The sequence below is a fragment of the Nicotiana sylvestris genome, chromosome 9, assembly GCF_000393655.2.
Source record: "Nicotiana sylvestris chromosome 9, ASM39365v2, whole genome shotgun sequence".
NCBI classification, from domain to species: Eukaryota; Viridiplantae; Streptophyta; class Magnoliopsida; order Solanales; family Solanaceae; genus Nicotiana; species Nicotiana sylvestris.
In genome coordinates this window covers 3,834,568-3,849,571 of record NC_091065.1, presented here as the reverse complement: position 1 = coordinate 3,849,571, position 15,004 = coordinate 3,834,568, and the positions used below count along the sequence as shown (strand labels likewise).

At 32.6% G+C, this 15,004-nt stretch overlaps 1 protein-coding gene across 1 annotated transcript; it reads right to left on the bottom strand.

Annotated features, from left to right (window-relative positions):
• Window positions 1-224: 224 nt before the first annotated feature.
• Window positions 225-2,605, bottom strand: LOC104234477 (protein FAF-like, chloroplastic). The gene is made up of 2 exons (XM_009788040.2): window positions 2,473-2,605; window positions 225-2,093 (listed from the first exon to the last, which is right to left on the bottom strand). The coding sequence occupies exon 2, from the start codon at window positions 2,033-2,035 to the stop codon at window positions 563-565; it is 1,473 nt and encodes a 490-aa protein (XP_009786342.1). The 5' UTR covers window positions 2,036-2,093; window positions 2,473-2,605; the 3' UTR covers window positions 225-562.
• Between the last annotated feature and the right edge of the window lie 12,399 nt (window positions 2,606-15,004).

Genomic DNA, 15,004 nt, shown 5'->3' with positions numbered 1-15,004 from the left:
GGAGAGAAATCCCATTTTGATGCCAAGCCAGAGAAAAATGACACTCCACCTAGTCAAAAATAGGTCACCAGATTTTTTTTGGCTAATAATTAAGTACTAGTATCATCATAAACTCAACACCAACAAAAAAAAGAAAAAAAAAACGCGTATACCAAGTAGTGGCGAAGCCAAAAAATTTATCAAGAGTGTTCAAAATTTGAACTTTTTTTGCCGGTGCGTTATGCTAAGGGCATTCAAAATCTATTTTTTGATAATAACAAGTACTAATATTTTACCCCATACACATTATAATTTTGCGGTGTAGGGTGTTCAGTTGACCACCCTTAACCACACATAGCTTCACCCTTTATACTAAAAAGCAATGATATCTCTCTTTGTTATTTGGTTACACCAAACTCTTTCTTTGGCAAAAAGAGTAAAAACTTGTCATGACTCAAAGAGGAAAATTACAATCATACTAATACATACTATATTATTATATAGTTAAATATATTTATTTCAATAGTTAATTAGTAATTGGATTAGGACTAGATTAAAGAATTGATCTTTTTGATGATGAATATCAGGAGGTGGCAATGCATTTATTAGGCTCCCAAATTAGTAAAGACCTCCTTGACTCTTTGCATCCTCTTTGCAAAGGCACCAAATAGTTCATATTTGCTTTGTTGTTCCCTCTCATTAACACCAAGTCTTGTTGTTCATATGCTGCTATGTTTGTTGTACTCTTGGCATTGATAGCAGTACTATTGGTTGCAAGAAAGTTGTGGCCTAGTTTTTCAATTGTGGGACTGTTGGCAATGCTTGCAACTGTTGGCTTCTTCTTCCAAAAATACTCATAGGCATTGAAAGATGCCAAGCCCGAGGCTGCGGTCGGTGGTGGTGGAGATGGAATTAGCTGAGTTGGGAGTGACTGAGGAATTGTGGTTATCTGACTTAGCTTCTCCACCAGTTCAGTTGAACCTACAGAACTCGTTAAGTCGATAACTTTATTAAACTTGTTAGACCATGGTACAAGATTCTTCATATTTATCACCCCACTTGATAATCTTGGCTTTTGCTCCGTCACAATGATCTCATTTTCTATCTCTTCTTCTTCTTGTTCAGGACAATCAATACTCTTGTCATCAAATTGAGGTGTTTGATCATCAATATCGTCGAACACTTCATCAAATTCTTCTCTGTAATCCTCCATCTCCGGTTTTGATGATGAAGTAGGAGTACAATCATCAATGAAGGTGAGAAGAAGGCGTCCATCGTGGCGATGGGCATGGAAAAGATTTCGAGAGGGAACCGAAATAGCTTCAAGAATCAATCTACCATTTTCACGTCGAGATTGCATGTGAAGAGAAGGCTTGTTTTCCCCATTGGCCAAGGAAGGAATTGGAGGAGGAAAAGATTTTGGAAAAGAAGATGATTTCTTGCTATAATTATATTTTACAACTCGCAATTCCTCAGAGGATTGCGAGTAGCAATATTGTTGTTGTTGTTGTTGCTGATCATCTTTGTCCTCCTCGGCTACATCTCCGGTTTCAGAAGGAGTGTAGGAGGAAAAGGTATCAGAACCAGTTTCTGATCCAAGATTTTCAGTACAAATTTCAAGACTTTTTTCACTCAAAGAACTAGTTGATCTTTTAACAAGAGGGTGAATATAAGGAGTTTCAAGATTCGACATGTCATCATCATCTTTCTTTTTCGACAAAATTGAGCTCCAAACATCAAGTGAGGAAGAATGATCAGCAGCAGAAACAACAGCAAGATCTTTTGATGAAGCAATTTTTTTCATAGGAGAAAAAAATCCATTTTGAGCTAGCCATTGTTTAGAGGACATATCAGCTGAAAATGTTCTTCTAATAGAGGCTGCACTTGATTTTCCTCTTTCAGATTCTGATCCAAGAATTGACACTATGCCTTGTTTCACTTTACTTGCCTTAGGCAAAGGTATTATTGGTGGTTTACTCAATTGTGGTGCTATTGTTTCTTCTGCCATTCTTATAGATAAGTTGAAGTTCTTGTTGCTTATACAAGTTGTTGACATCTTCTTTGCAGTTCAAGAAACAAACAATAGAAGAAGATCAAAACAAATCCCTTTTTCCCTGCACAAAAAGTTAAAATCAATCATGAGAAAATAACAATAATAGACTCAGTGTAATCCTACAAGTGGTGTCTGAAAAGAATAGCGTGTGCACAGATGTTACCCTATCTGATGAAGGTAGAGAGGTTGTTTTCGATCAATTATGAGAAAAGAACAAGAAAAATGAACCATATATACTTAGGAAAATTTTCAAGTCTCAAGGTCTTATAAGCCTCTCAAATTCCCATTATACATTACTAAGATAACAACAATTACTACTACTGATACGCTTCAATTCCAAGTAAATTAGGATCGACTATATAAATTTTTATGGTTCATATCGCTCGATTTAACAATACTTGTATAAAAAAAATTAAAGAAAAAAGGAAAATAAGTGTTACCTTAAGCAAACAACAAAAACATCTAATAAAAGGCAGTGTCCAGTTGGATGACAGTTGCAAGCTAAGAATTTATGAAGATGATAATATTATTGATATTTTGTACTATATAGAGAGTATGGGGTGTTTTTGGCTGATGTTTATGAATGCAAATAAAAAAGGAAGAGGTCGTCAGGGTATTTATAGGTGTCCAAAAAGCTTAATGGAATTCTGTGCAAGGGACCCTCCTCTAATGCCACCAAGAAAAAAGCCCCCATTTTTTCTCTCTGCTTGCTAAAAGAGCAGTTTGGTGTACAAAATATCCGACATTCACACAGAGTTTTCGAAACGGTGTCATGTAGAAAGTCTACCCTAATGCAAGCATTAGTAGTTGCCCACAACTTGAACCCGTAACCTATAAGTCACACAAAGATAATTTTTTTCCCTCTATTTAGTTTATTTTTTGGTTCACACATGTTCAGCACCCGCTTTTAGATCCCAACTAATTTGGATTCAGGATCATTAAAAGGGAAAGGGCTCCCTACAAGGATTTTTTTTTATTTTCAAAAATCAAACTCGAGACTTTTGATTAAAGATGGAGGGATCCATGGACGGATGTACATTTGATGATGCGGTGTCACGTGACACCGTTTTATCGGAAAACTTTACTAAATATATGTATTAATACTGTGATAAAATAGATAAGTAGGAAAAAATAATACCACTTGACATAAATTGTCTCTTAGCACGTTGGTTATGTGCCTGATTTTACTCCAGGAGATCAAAGGTTTGAACCGTAACTAGCACATTTTGTTTTGTAAATATTTGAGAGAGTCTCTATGGTTAAAAAGTGATTAAGTAAAATTGAATTCGGGACTTTTTTCTAACTTAACAAAATTAATAGACTAAGGCTATTTCTTGTCCAAAAGTATGATAATTAAAGTTATTATTCCCGCTCTTCTATAAATTTTGACACTACTTATAAAAATTTCTGCTATGCCTCCTGGAGGGATCCTATCCATCCCACTACAACCCTTAATAGTCCTTTATTTACTTTTATTATTTCTGTTGATAAAATTGCTGTATGTTGAGGTTTTATAAGAGTGTGTACAAATTTTTACGCGCTCAGTGTAATTTAAACGGTTTTGACGAGTTACTTATTCTTCTTTTCCAAAGTTATTATCTGTTGTTCATTATTAAAGAATTAATTACTGATTTGATCGTGTAAAGAGATTTTAAATTGTTAAATGTATAAAACTTGAACTTACCATAGAGACTGGCATGATGAGATTAGTTATGTTGTAAGTTTAATCTTTGCAATAATGCAAGCAAGATCCGACTTCACCAAAATCGTCTTACACAATATCCACGTAGCATCACTTAAAAATAAAAATCTATGTTGTGTAACACATTATAAAAATAGAAACAAGAACCCATAATGTGTCACATAACATCGAGCATTTGGTTGAGTCGAAAAATATTTTTATTTTTCATTTTTAAGTGGTCTCACGTAGTTATTAAGCAAAGTGCGTGCAAATATGGCTATACTTACATGTCAATTTTATACTTGTAGTAGCCTACTTGAGTTTTTCGAGACTGAATTAGCGTTTTCAGACATTTTTATTTTCAGCAACCTATATATAAATATAGTTGATTTTTTTTTTTATAAAAAACAAATATTAGCTTTATGAATTTGGTAGAATAAACTGAAAATTAAAGGGAATAGTGGTACACATACAGTACAAAATGCACAACTCTCATTTTCACCATTATGTGAACATTCTTATTCAGTAGTTCGTAAATGGGAGTCATTTTCTGTACAGCAGAAAGTGTGTATATTTTTAGGCTATAGATTCTTTTGGTAATTAAGTTACTAAATTGAATGAACTATTGGGAAATGTTTGTGAAAGTTACTCTTTCATTTGGCTTTTTACCAACTTACTTTTTTTTCTCATCCATCGTTTGATATTTGCTTTGAGGCCCTGAAATTCGAATACACATTGGTAAGTTCTACTTTGTGGGTAAAACGTGTCATATCAAAGGCTACTCCATACTCAAGATTCGAACCCGAACTTCTGATAAGAATGGAGGAGTACTTACCACTTCATCACAATTTTTTTTGGTGATTTTTCTATTTAATTTTAGTTTCTCATTTTATTTGTCCACCTCAAATTGACCTAAGCAATTTACTTTTGCTTTTCCCAGGTTATTATTCAAATAGCATATATGTGTATATATGTGTGCGTGTCAACTTAATTAGATTTTATCTTCTTTTCTCCAAGTAATTCTAAAGGATATATAGAATCTATTAGCTGTATCCTCATCAAAGATGTAGCAGAAAATCAATTATAAAGGTAAAGAACATACGGAAATTAGCACAATACTACTAAGACTTATCAGCATCTTATTCTGATAAATAATCTTCATCTAATATATATATATATGTTGTATGGTGTGAATTTATGGGGCTAAAAATTGTAAGCATACTCAGTTGAGTATTCGATTTTTTCATGCATGAATATTCGATTTTTAATTGCCTATCATCTTAGCATGATTAAGTGATTTAATAAAGTGATAATATATATTATTAATAATGATTAAGTTAAAGAAATCTATAAACAAATACATATCATCATCTATATATTAATTTGGTGTAAACAACGAATGTGGGTAATTCTTTTACCGTTAATGTGAAACGAAGTAGAGTTTTCCATCCAAAAAGAAGCAATATAATTAAATAGAATGTGAGTACAAATTTAGGTATAGTGAGAAATGGGTGATAGTTGGACGAGAAAGATGGCTTAAAGAACAAGCAAAGCGATCACCTCTATTAACGTAGTTGTCATGCAAAAGCAACTCCATCAAAAGAATTATCACCATTTATCTTTTTAAAATAAACTATTTTTACTTTTATTATTTAAAATAAACTAATAATTGTAAGATAGTTTGTTATTGGCAAGTTGGAAGTGGGATTCTTCCCACATCGGAAGAAAGAAGTTCCGTGCCTGTTATGTGAAACACCTTCGAGACCGACCTTACTCGTACCGTGCCTGTTAGCCTCGGAACTGATCATTATGAAATAACACTCAACAGGTACGAGTTTGTCTCAATAGGTACGAGTTTGTCTCAACAGGCACGAGTTTGTCTCAACAGGCACGAGATTGACTCAACAGGCACGAGACTGACTCAACAGGCACGAGATTGTCTCAACAGGCACGAGATTGACTCAACAGGCACGAGATCCTAGAGTTAATTATTTTTAACAGTAAAATCAAATTTATTTGAATTTTAAATTCAAAATTCGAATAAATAGTCGTGTCTGTTTGTGAAACAAGACATCCTTTCTGAAAGGGTCTGTTGGTTGCCTATAAATACACAAGAATTCCAACGAAGTGAGATAGAAAATCACAAGTGTTACTGCAGGCTTTGTTGTATCCTGAAGAGAATCGTTTTGTATTTTCCCTAAATTAGTATACAGGCGATAACTCTTTAAGGACAGTCGATTTTCACGCCTCAAAGCCAATTTAATTATTTTATTTCTAACAATAATACTAAAAATATACATGGAATGAAAAGCGCCAAATTACAACTTGAGAGTATCCATAGTTAGACAATTTTCCTTTTTATAGGAAATTCAGTTCGAAATAAAAATTTAAAATAATGATATTTGACAATACTTTTTTTATGAAGAAAAGAATAGAATCAAATTGGCATTACATACCTCGTATTCTCATGCTCAAAATAAATTAATTTAAATAAAGTTGGGTGCAGTGGATTTCCAAAGAACAATTCTCTCCATAAACAAATCAAAAGTTTAACAAATGCTATATGTATATAGGTCTCCTCTATTAAAGAGATTTGTACTATTTGTCTACTAAGGTCAACTACATTGACTGAATTGGTTTTTACTCGTGTTCGATATTCATATTAGGGACTCGATTAATTCGAATTTGCACGAGTAAGACCTATTAAGGAGGAATGTGCTTTTCTATTAGAATTTTTTTCATTCACAGAACTCGAATCAAATACTTCTGATTTAAAATGGAGGGTCCATCCACTATAATCCTTGGTGGTTCAACTAATATTTAATTGCATATTCAATAAATTACGATAAACATTTTAGAATATTTTAGGTCACAAAGCATTTATTTTTATCTTTATTAAGCTGAAAAAAGATTGGTATAGGGTGACAGAAGGATGAACTGATTCTTAGTTGACTCAACTGAATATATAAAAGTAAAGTCCAGAATTGTTTAACTAATTAATTAGGATTATTCTTCATTGTATAGTACCATTTATGTTACTATCATGCGTCTTTCTCGTTCTTTAATTTTTTTTTTTTCAATTTTTTGGATTAAAGTATCTTGTTTAGTGCCTTGACAATCCTACTCTGATTCTTTAATAATAAAGCTATTACCAAAGTCAACAAATTGTTCTTTTAAAAAAAAAAGGTCAACAAATTATTGACCAGTGGAAATAGTGCGACCTAAAACGATAGACAATTTGGAAGTCTTAAGCAATGTTTTAAAAGGAGGGACGTGAAGTGAGGCGTTTTACCTCTGACGAGCCGAGGCGTAAGTCCTGAGATATGGGGCATAAGTCTCACAGATCTTTAAACTTTACAGATTTCAAGAATTTTAAGATAGTGTAAAATAAAAAATAATTATAAAAATTACATTAAAATCACAAAATTATAACAAATAATCTATTTAAAATATTTATGAATTATAATTCAACTATGAATAATAGGAAAAGTATTACATATATCATAATATGCAAATTAGCTGCAACGTCGTTGCAACTCAAACATCAAAAGTAATGTATTCGATACGAAATCTTATATATATCTCTTAAGGTGTAATGAATCTTGAAAGAATTTCGATATTATAATTTGATATTTTTCTTAAAATACTTCTTTTATTTAATATGCTTTCTATTTGAAAGAGAATTTATATAAAAACATAATTCATAATTTAAATATGATTCTCTAGCATCATTTATTTTTAAGTTTCAACAAGTTAATAAAGTGACACATAATTTACCATATAATACCATGATAATTAATTATTTGTAAATAGTTACTAGCTAATACTGAGCTTTTAAATTAATAAGTATTATATTTCATAGACGTGAAAAAAAATATATTTAGAAAATAATTATAAAACATTATGGACTATTATATAGTAAAGACATAACAAAAGTTAATAAATAAATACCTTTAAATGAAAGATTTATTTAAAATTAACTACCATAGCAGTCTTAGTGGATAACGTGCAATAATTTTTATTTTAATTATGACATAAAATACTCTCAACTTAATGATTTATGATTAAGAAAAAAAGTGATTTTGAATAGTCAACGGTTTATTAAGCAAATTTGAGAATTTACAAGGTTAGTTACACAGAATTGCATAAAGTTTTATTAGGCGAGCCCAGTACGCTGGGCATTGGGCGTGTCTGGGGCGTAAGCCCCGATGGCCGAGGCGTAGGTCTCACGGAACTAAGCCCCACACATAAGTCCAGGGGTGTTTTACGAGTGCTCCCCCGGGGCGAGCCCCGGGCGAGTCTCAATTCTGCCTTTTAAAACAGAGGTCTTTAAATTATATGTACTAATTTAATGTATGATAGCAGGTTAAATACTAATTTTATCAGATTATCAACTAATGATTGTTATAAAAATTTATCTATAATTACTTTATATTTAAATATTTTCTACATTATTAGTGTATATATCCAAACACTTTTAAAAAGTAAAAATGTTATGCATGTTGTCGAGGTATTTAAGCAGTTTGAAACGGGTTGAATTTAAGTTACATACATTGACCGTATTAATCAAATAATATTCTATTGAGTTCCGAATTAATAATAATCATAGAGATTTTTCTATAAATTTCTTTATAAGTAATTTGATAATATAAATATTTTTTATAAGTCAGTGCTTTGATATAAATTCTTTTGTAAAATAGAAATAACAATGTACATTCTTGAGCGATTTTCCTTATTTTCCTTCAATTCCCCTCAGGAAAATTACTTGACTTCAAAAATTTTAACTCGTGGGTGTTCAACTATTTTTTCTCTATAGTTGCTATTAAGATTGGGTGCTCAGTTAATATATTTGTATGAATTACAAGTTTTTCTATTTAAATAATATTATTTGGTTCCAAAGTTAATGGATGTTTGAGCACTCATAACCTTAAATGCAGATCCGCCATTGCAATTCAGGACTAGAAAATAGCGTGTCTATACCCTCTCGTCCCATTTTACTTGACGAAGTTTAATTAGACATGAAATTTAAAAAAAAAATAATTGAAACTTAAAATAAGTTTAGCAATGTTACATACATTTGGAGTCCAATCAAACGCGGAGAAATTCAAAAATAGCTAGATTTATAAATGGTCATTTAAAAATAGCCACAGTTTCAAAAGTAATTGAAATTTAGCCACTTTTCATGTAAAGATAAATCTGAACGAAAACACTTTTCAAAATCCGGAAAAATACTCCAGTATAATATACCGGTCTAGTATATTATACTGGAACTTTTCGCGTGTTTGAGTTCCAGCATAATATGCTGGAAATTCATACACAGGTGCACCGATCTCCAGTATATTATACTGGAACTATCCGTGTTGCAGCAAAATAGTGGTTATTTTTCAATTATTTTGCAAATGCTGGCTATTTTTGTATGATCAGTCTGAAAACTGGCTAGCCCGTACTATTTTTACAATAAAATGCACTATGTATTGCTACTCAAAATAGCCAAATTAACCCATAGATCGTGAACTAAAAGAGATCGTTCAAAATGAAGAACAAAAATATTCTATCGATAAAAAAGAGCATCACAATCAAATGCCCTTAGCATGTTCAAATTGACCAGTCTTCGGAATAGTACAAAATTATCCGAAAAATATGTATCTTTCGTACATATATTTATCATTTAACCATGATCAAAAGATATACATTTTTACTTTATGTTTAACTGCTAAGGTTAAATTGTTTGATTTGCTATAATCGCCTAGCAAAAACTAGATTTTTTTTTGAGAAAATCTAAAATATAAATAAATAAATACACGAAGCAGCTAATAATAACATGTAGTATATTACATAAATATTTATTTAAAGTATCTATATAGTGTAATTTTTCCAATAAGAGGCATCAATTGATTTCCTTTAAACAAAGATAGTTCTCCTCTATCATCAAGTGCGGGTAAATATTTATCCTTTAGGACTATGACATATTCTTTTATGGATCTAAAAATCTTTGGTCTGTTATAAAATAAATACTGTAAAGTAAAGACAAGTATAGAGAGAAACTGATATATTATTCGAATTCAAACTGATGTACATAATGAACTAAAATCTCTTCTATTTATAGAAGAAAGGAAATTGTTGTGTAAGCTGTTACTATACCATATATGGATAATCTTCTACTGAGAGCAATGTTTATCCATAACAGGTACTGAAAGGATAAGCTTATTATACCCGATATGGATAATCTTCTACCAGGGGTAATGTTTATCCATAACTGGGTACTGAAAGGATAAGCTTATTATACCCGGTATGGATAATCTTCTACCGGGGATAATATTTATCCATAACTGGGTACTGAAAGGATAAGCTTATTATACCCGGTATGGATAATCTTCTACCGGGGATAATATTTATCCATAACTGGGTACTGAAAGGATAAGCTTATTATACCCGGTATGGATAATCTTCTACCAGGGGTAATGTTTATCCATAACCGGGTATCGAAGTGATAAGCTTCTTCAGGAAGCTTATTTCCAATAGAGTACTTAAATAGATAAACATATTTACGGTGGAGTCCCATATGGATAAGCTTCTTCAGGAAGCTTATTTACAACGGAGTACTAAATGAACATCCATAATATAATATATTTATAACACTCCCCCTTGGATGTTCATTAAAAGATAATGTGCCTCATTAAAACCTTACTAGGAAAAACCACGTGGGAAAAAATCCTAGTGAAGGAAAAATAGTACACACATTTAGTAATACGCATTGCTGGCTGCCTCATTAAAAACCTTATAAGGAAATCCCTGTGGGAAAAATCTTAGTAAGGGAAAAAGAGTACAACGCGCATTTTACTCCCCCTGAAGAAAACCTTATTTCAAATATTTGAGTCTCCGCATTCCAATCTTGTATACCATATTCTCAAAAATTGATGTTGGTAAAGGACAATCTGCTGGATTGTCACTTGAACTAATTTGATGCACATCAATGTCACAATTTTCCTGAAGATCATGTATGTAGAATAATTCTGGTGAAATGTTCTTCGTTCTATCTCCTTTTATAAATCCTCCCTTTAATAGTGCTATGCATGAAACATTGTCTCCGTATAATATTGTGGGTCTTTTATCACATTCCAACCCACATGTTTCTCGAATGAATCACTGATCTCAATCATATGCACTCCCTGCTTGCCGGTTTGAAATCGAGCTTTATGGGTATCGGATAAATAACCTGCATCTGCATTACCAATACGATCTGCACCACTTTTGTTAGCATTAGCAAGATAAATAAGTGCACCATCTACACCGAGATAGAGTATTTCAGGACCAAGGAGCTCCTCATCCTCTTCTAGAGGTTGGAACGGATCCTTATTCACTTCAAGTGATTGAATATTCATTGGTGTACTTAATGGGTACACTTTGTCCATGTAAAAGTATTTTTAAGACCCTCTTGGAGCTCTTCCGGAGTTCCAATAAGATTTATGTCACCAACATAAACAGCAAGTGTAACAAATTTTGATGACATTTTCTTTATAAAAATACATGGACAAATAACATAATTTATGTAACTTTCTTTCAGCAAATATTTACTGAGGCGATTATACCACACGCGCACAGATTGCTTTAAACCGTACAAAGATCTTTATAATTTGATCGAGTACATTTCTCAAGACTTTGAATTATATGCTTCGGGCATTTTCAATCCTTCAAGGATCTTCATATAGATTTAGCCAAATAAGTCATATAGGTTAAGACTTGTATCTAAATGGTATGACATCTTCAAGTGTCTGGACTGCTAGTCCGATCCTCACAATCTTTTACAATATTGTGCACTATATTGTATTAAATATATCGTCGACGATCATTTTGTGTCAGTTCCGAAGCGACATAACTTGTGGAGATCTCATCACTTTCTTTATTTTCAGGTACCTGAACTTTTTCGGGAGTTTCATGAAATGTTATGTCGTGGGCTCTTCTAGAGCTTATTTCCTCCTCATTTTGATCATTAGCTCCTACTATTTTTCAAGGATTGTTACCTTTGGAACCGATTGGTCTACCACGCTTCATGCGTACAGTAAACTCTATCCTTCAGGGACTTTAATTTTAATAGGAGCATTTGCAGCTGAAATATGATATTTAATTTTGGATCAGCAAATGCTTCTGGCATTCGACTTGAATTATCTTCTAAGTGAGGATCATGATAATTCGATTCATATAGCATATTTTTCAACTGTTTATTCCATCCCCCAAATGTTAGAAAAACTAACATATATCCCCAATCATCTTTGGAAAACATATCTTTGTGTATTATGGTAGAGAAATTAATCATATACCACGCAACAAAAGATAGTAAAAATATTTGGTTTCTGATCCTAAACCAATTGTGAAGGGAGGACTTATCATATATTGTTGATCTGATGCATACAAGTGTTGCTATATGCAATTTAGAAAATCTTAGACCAACACATGAAGCTTTGTTCTCATAAGCAATGGTTTAGCCATTAATAGGAGGTATTCAATGCTAAACCAGCTTGGATATAAACCAGCATTATCAAGATGAACTGTCTTGATTTCATAATCTGAAAATTATGCTCTTAATCGAGAAAAGCAATTCCAAATGCCAAACTGCAGGTTGACAATAATTACACATGTAACCATCTCATATATGCACCTATAAGTGGTTCACATGATAGGTGAACGGGCCCATATTCACCTTTTATATATTTCAGAATCAGGGGTCTTAGTCCCAACTTTAGCTGGTATAATCAATTCATTATGAGAACAAGCAACACATGAGAATTCCTGAAGAATCTTCTAGTTCTTTAGTATATGCTTATCTGAATTCTCAAATAGCTAAAAAAAATGGCAAATGAAAACTTCAAGTTTATCATGTCATGTGCTATCTCTTAGTAAACTTCTGGTTTACTATGGCATAAACTTTTGCTTTAGTAAACTTCTGGTTTACTGTGATACATGATATAGTACAAATTAAAGAATAAGGCGGGTAACTTCTCACATACATATTATTTTACCCCCTATGATTGTGGAAACATGAAGATTATCAATCTTCCAATCATTTGTAGTCTCAATATGATAGCCATTTGTATTAGTAAACTTCAGGTTTACTACAACATATGTTTTGACCATAATCATATAATATGAATGACATATTTGTATATAAGCTCTTCGAGAGCCTTCATTTATTATCCACAATCTAATATTTATCTGGCACTACTGGTGTCATGTATTCTTTAGGCAAACATTTAGCTCTTCAGGAGTTGTTGATACATTTTGTACTATCAAATATTGCTCAGACACTGCTGGTGTCATGAGAGAAAATCACAATCAAATAAACAATGTAAAACAATTGTTTAAGCACACGAAAACTCCTCTTCATAATATTTTTCCACTTCAGGAGGCAATTTCAATTGTGTTACTTCTTCAGGAGCAAATTTAAAATACGAAATATTGAGTATATATTCTCTCAATTATATTAACTCTTCTGGAGGTGAATTGTAATGTATTCACATCAAGAGCGCGTTCATATTTACCCGACTTATTAGTATTGTCACATTCACTTCAGGGAATGGATTAATATTATCAAAAGTTCTCATCCTTCAGGAAATCGAACATAATTATCTGAATGCGCATTAATCACATCAAATTGTGATGCCTCAACCTCTTTTAAAATATTTACTACTTCCGGAGCAAATCGAGCCGTGCATTTAATATAGAGAATATTTATGTAGCTTATCTTCAATTGTAACCATAGAAAGCCTAAATTATCACTTCTGGTGATCATAGGCATATACCACTTCTGGTAGTTAACAAAATATAATTACAATGAGATATACAAAATATAACCACTTCTTGTGGTTGTATATTTCTTGCAAACTCTGCTAGAGTTTAAGTTGATCTAATAATGTTATCCATATTCTTCAAAATGACATAAACAAGATATATTATAGTAAACATCATTATCAAATCATAATTTTTCTTTATGTACAACAATTACATAACCATACTATCTATTACAAATAACAAAAATTAAAATATTTACATTTCTACAGATTCACCACCGATTACATGACTTGTTTCTCCTTCTGGGAGTGCAAAGTAATCAGCTACATCCAAATGCATGAAGTCTAAATTATCTTCAGAAATAAAATTTGCTTCAGCATTTTTCTCTGTCTTCTTCAGGGAGGCTTGATAAAGCTCAACCAGGTGCTTTGGCGTACGACAAGTACGTGACCAGTGCCCTTTTCCTCCACATCTATAACATGCATTTTCTGCATTTGGTTCTTGCATCGCTTCATGCTTTTGTTCCTTCCTTTTCCACTGCTGGTAGTGAGGAGTGTTCTTTGGTGCATTATTATTACCATGATTAGAGTTTCTTTCCCGACCACGACCATGACCACGACTGGGGCCACGACCTTTTCCACGTTTAGCTTGGTGGAAGTTCGTCTCATTCACTTCAGGGAATGGACAAGAACCAGTAGGTCGACTTTCATGATTTTTCATTAATAGCCCATTATGTTGCTCGGCTATAAGAAGATGTGAGATAAGTTCAGAATACCTTTTAAATCCCATCTCTCGATATTGCAGCTGCAGGAACATATTTGAGGCATGAAAAGTGGTAAATGTTTTCTCCACATATCATGATCAGTAATATTATCACCACATAACTTCAATTGGGAAATAATTCTGAACATAGCAGAATTATACTCACTGATAGATTTAAAATCTTGTAGCCTTAGATGAGTCCAAGAATATCGTGCCTATGGAAGAACGACCATCTTCAAGTGGTCATATCTATCTTTCAAATTATTCCACAGTATGACTGGATCGTTAACAGTAAGATATTCCATTTTCAGGTCATCATCAAGGTGATGGCGTAGGAATATCATTGCTTTGGCACGGTCTTGGTTTGATGTCTGATTTTTGTCTTTGATGGTGTCTGCCAGACCCATCGCATCAAGATGAATTTCAGCATCAAGCACCCAAGACATGTAGCTTTTGCCCGATATATCCAGGGCTACGAATTCAAGTTTAGAAAGATTTGACACTATTTAGGAAAAGAAAGTTCTTACCTCAGATACTTTCAAAATATTTGCTCGAGATGGCAGAGTCTCGTGCTGATAACGTGTTATAAAATAAATACTGTAAAGTAAAGACAAGTATAGAGAGAAACTGATATATTATTCGAATTCAAACTGATGTACATAATGAACTGAAATCTCTTCTATTTATAGAAGAAAGAAAGTTGTTGTGTAAGCTGCTACTATACCAGATATGAATAATCTTCT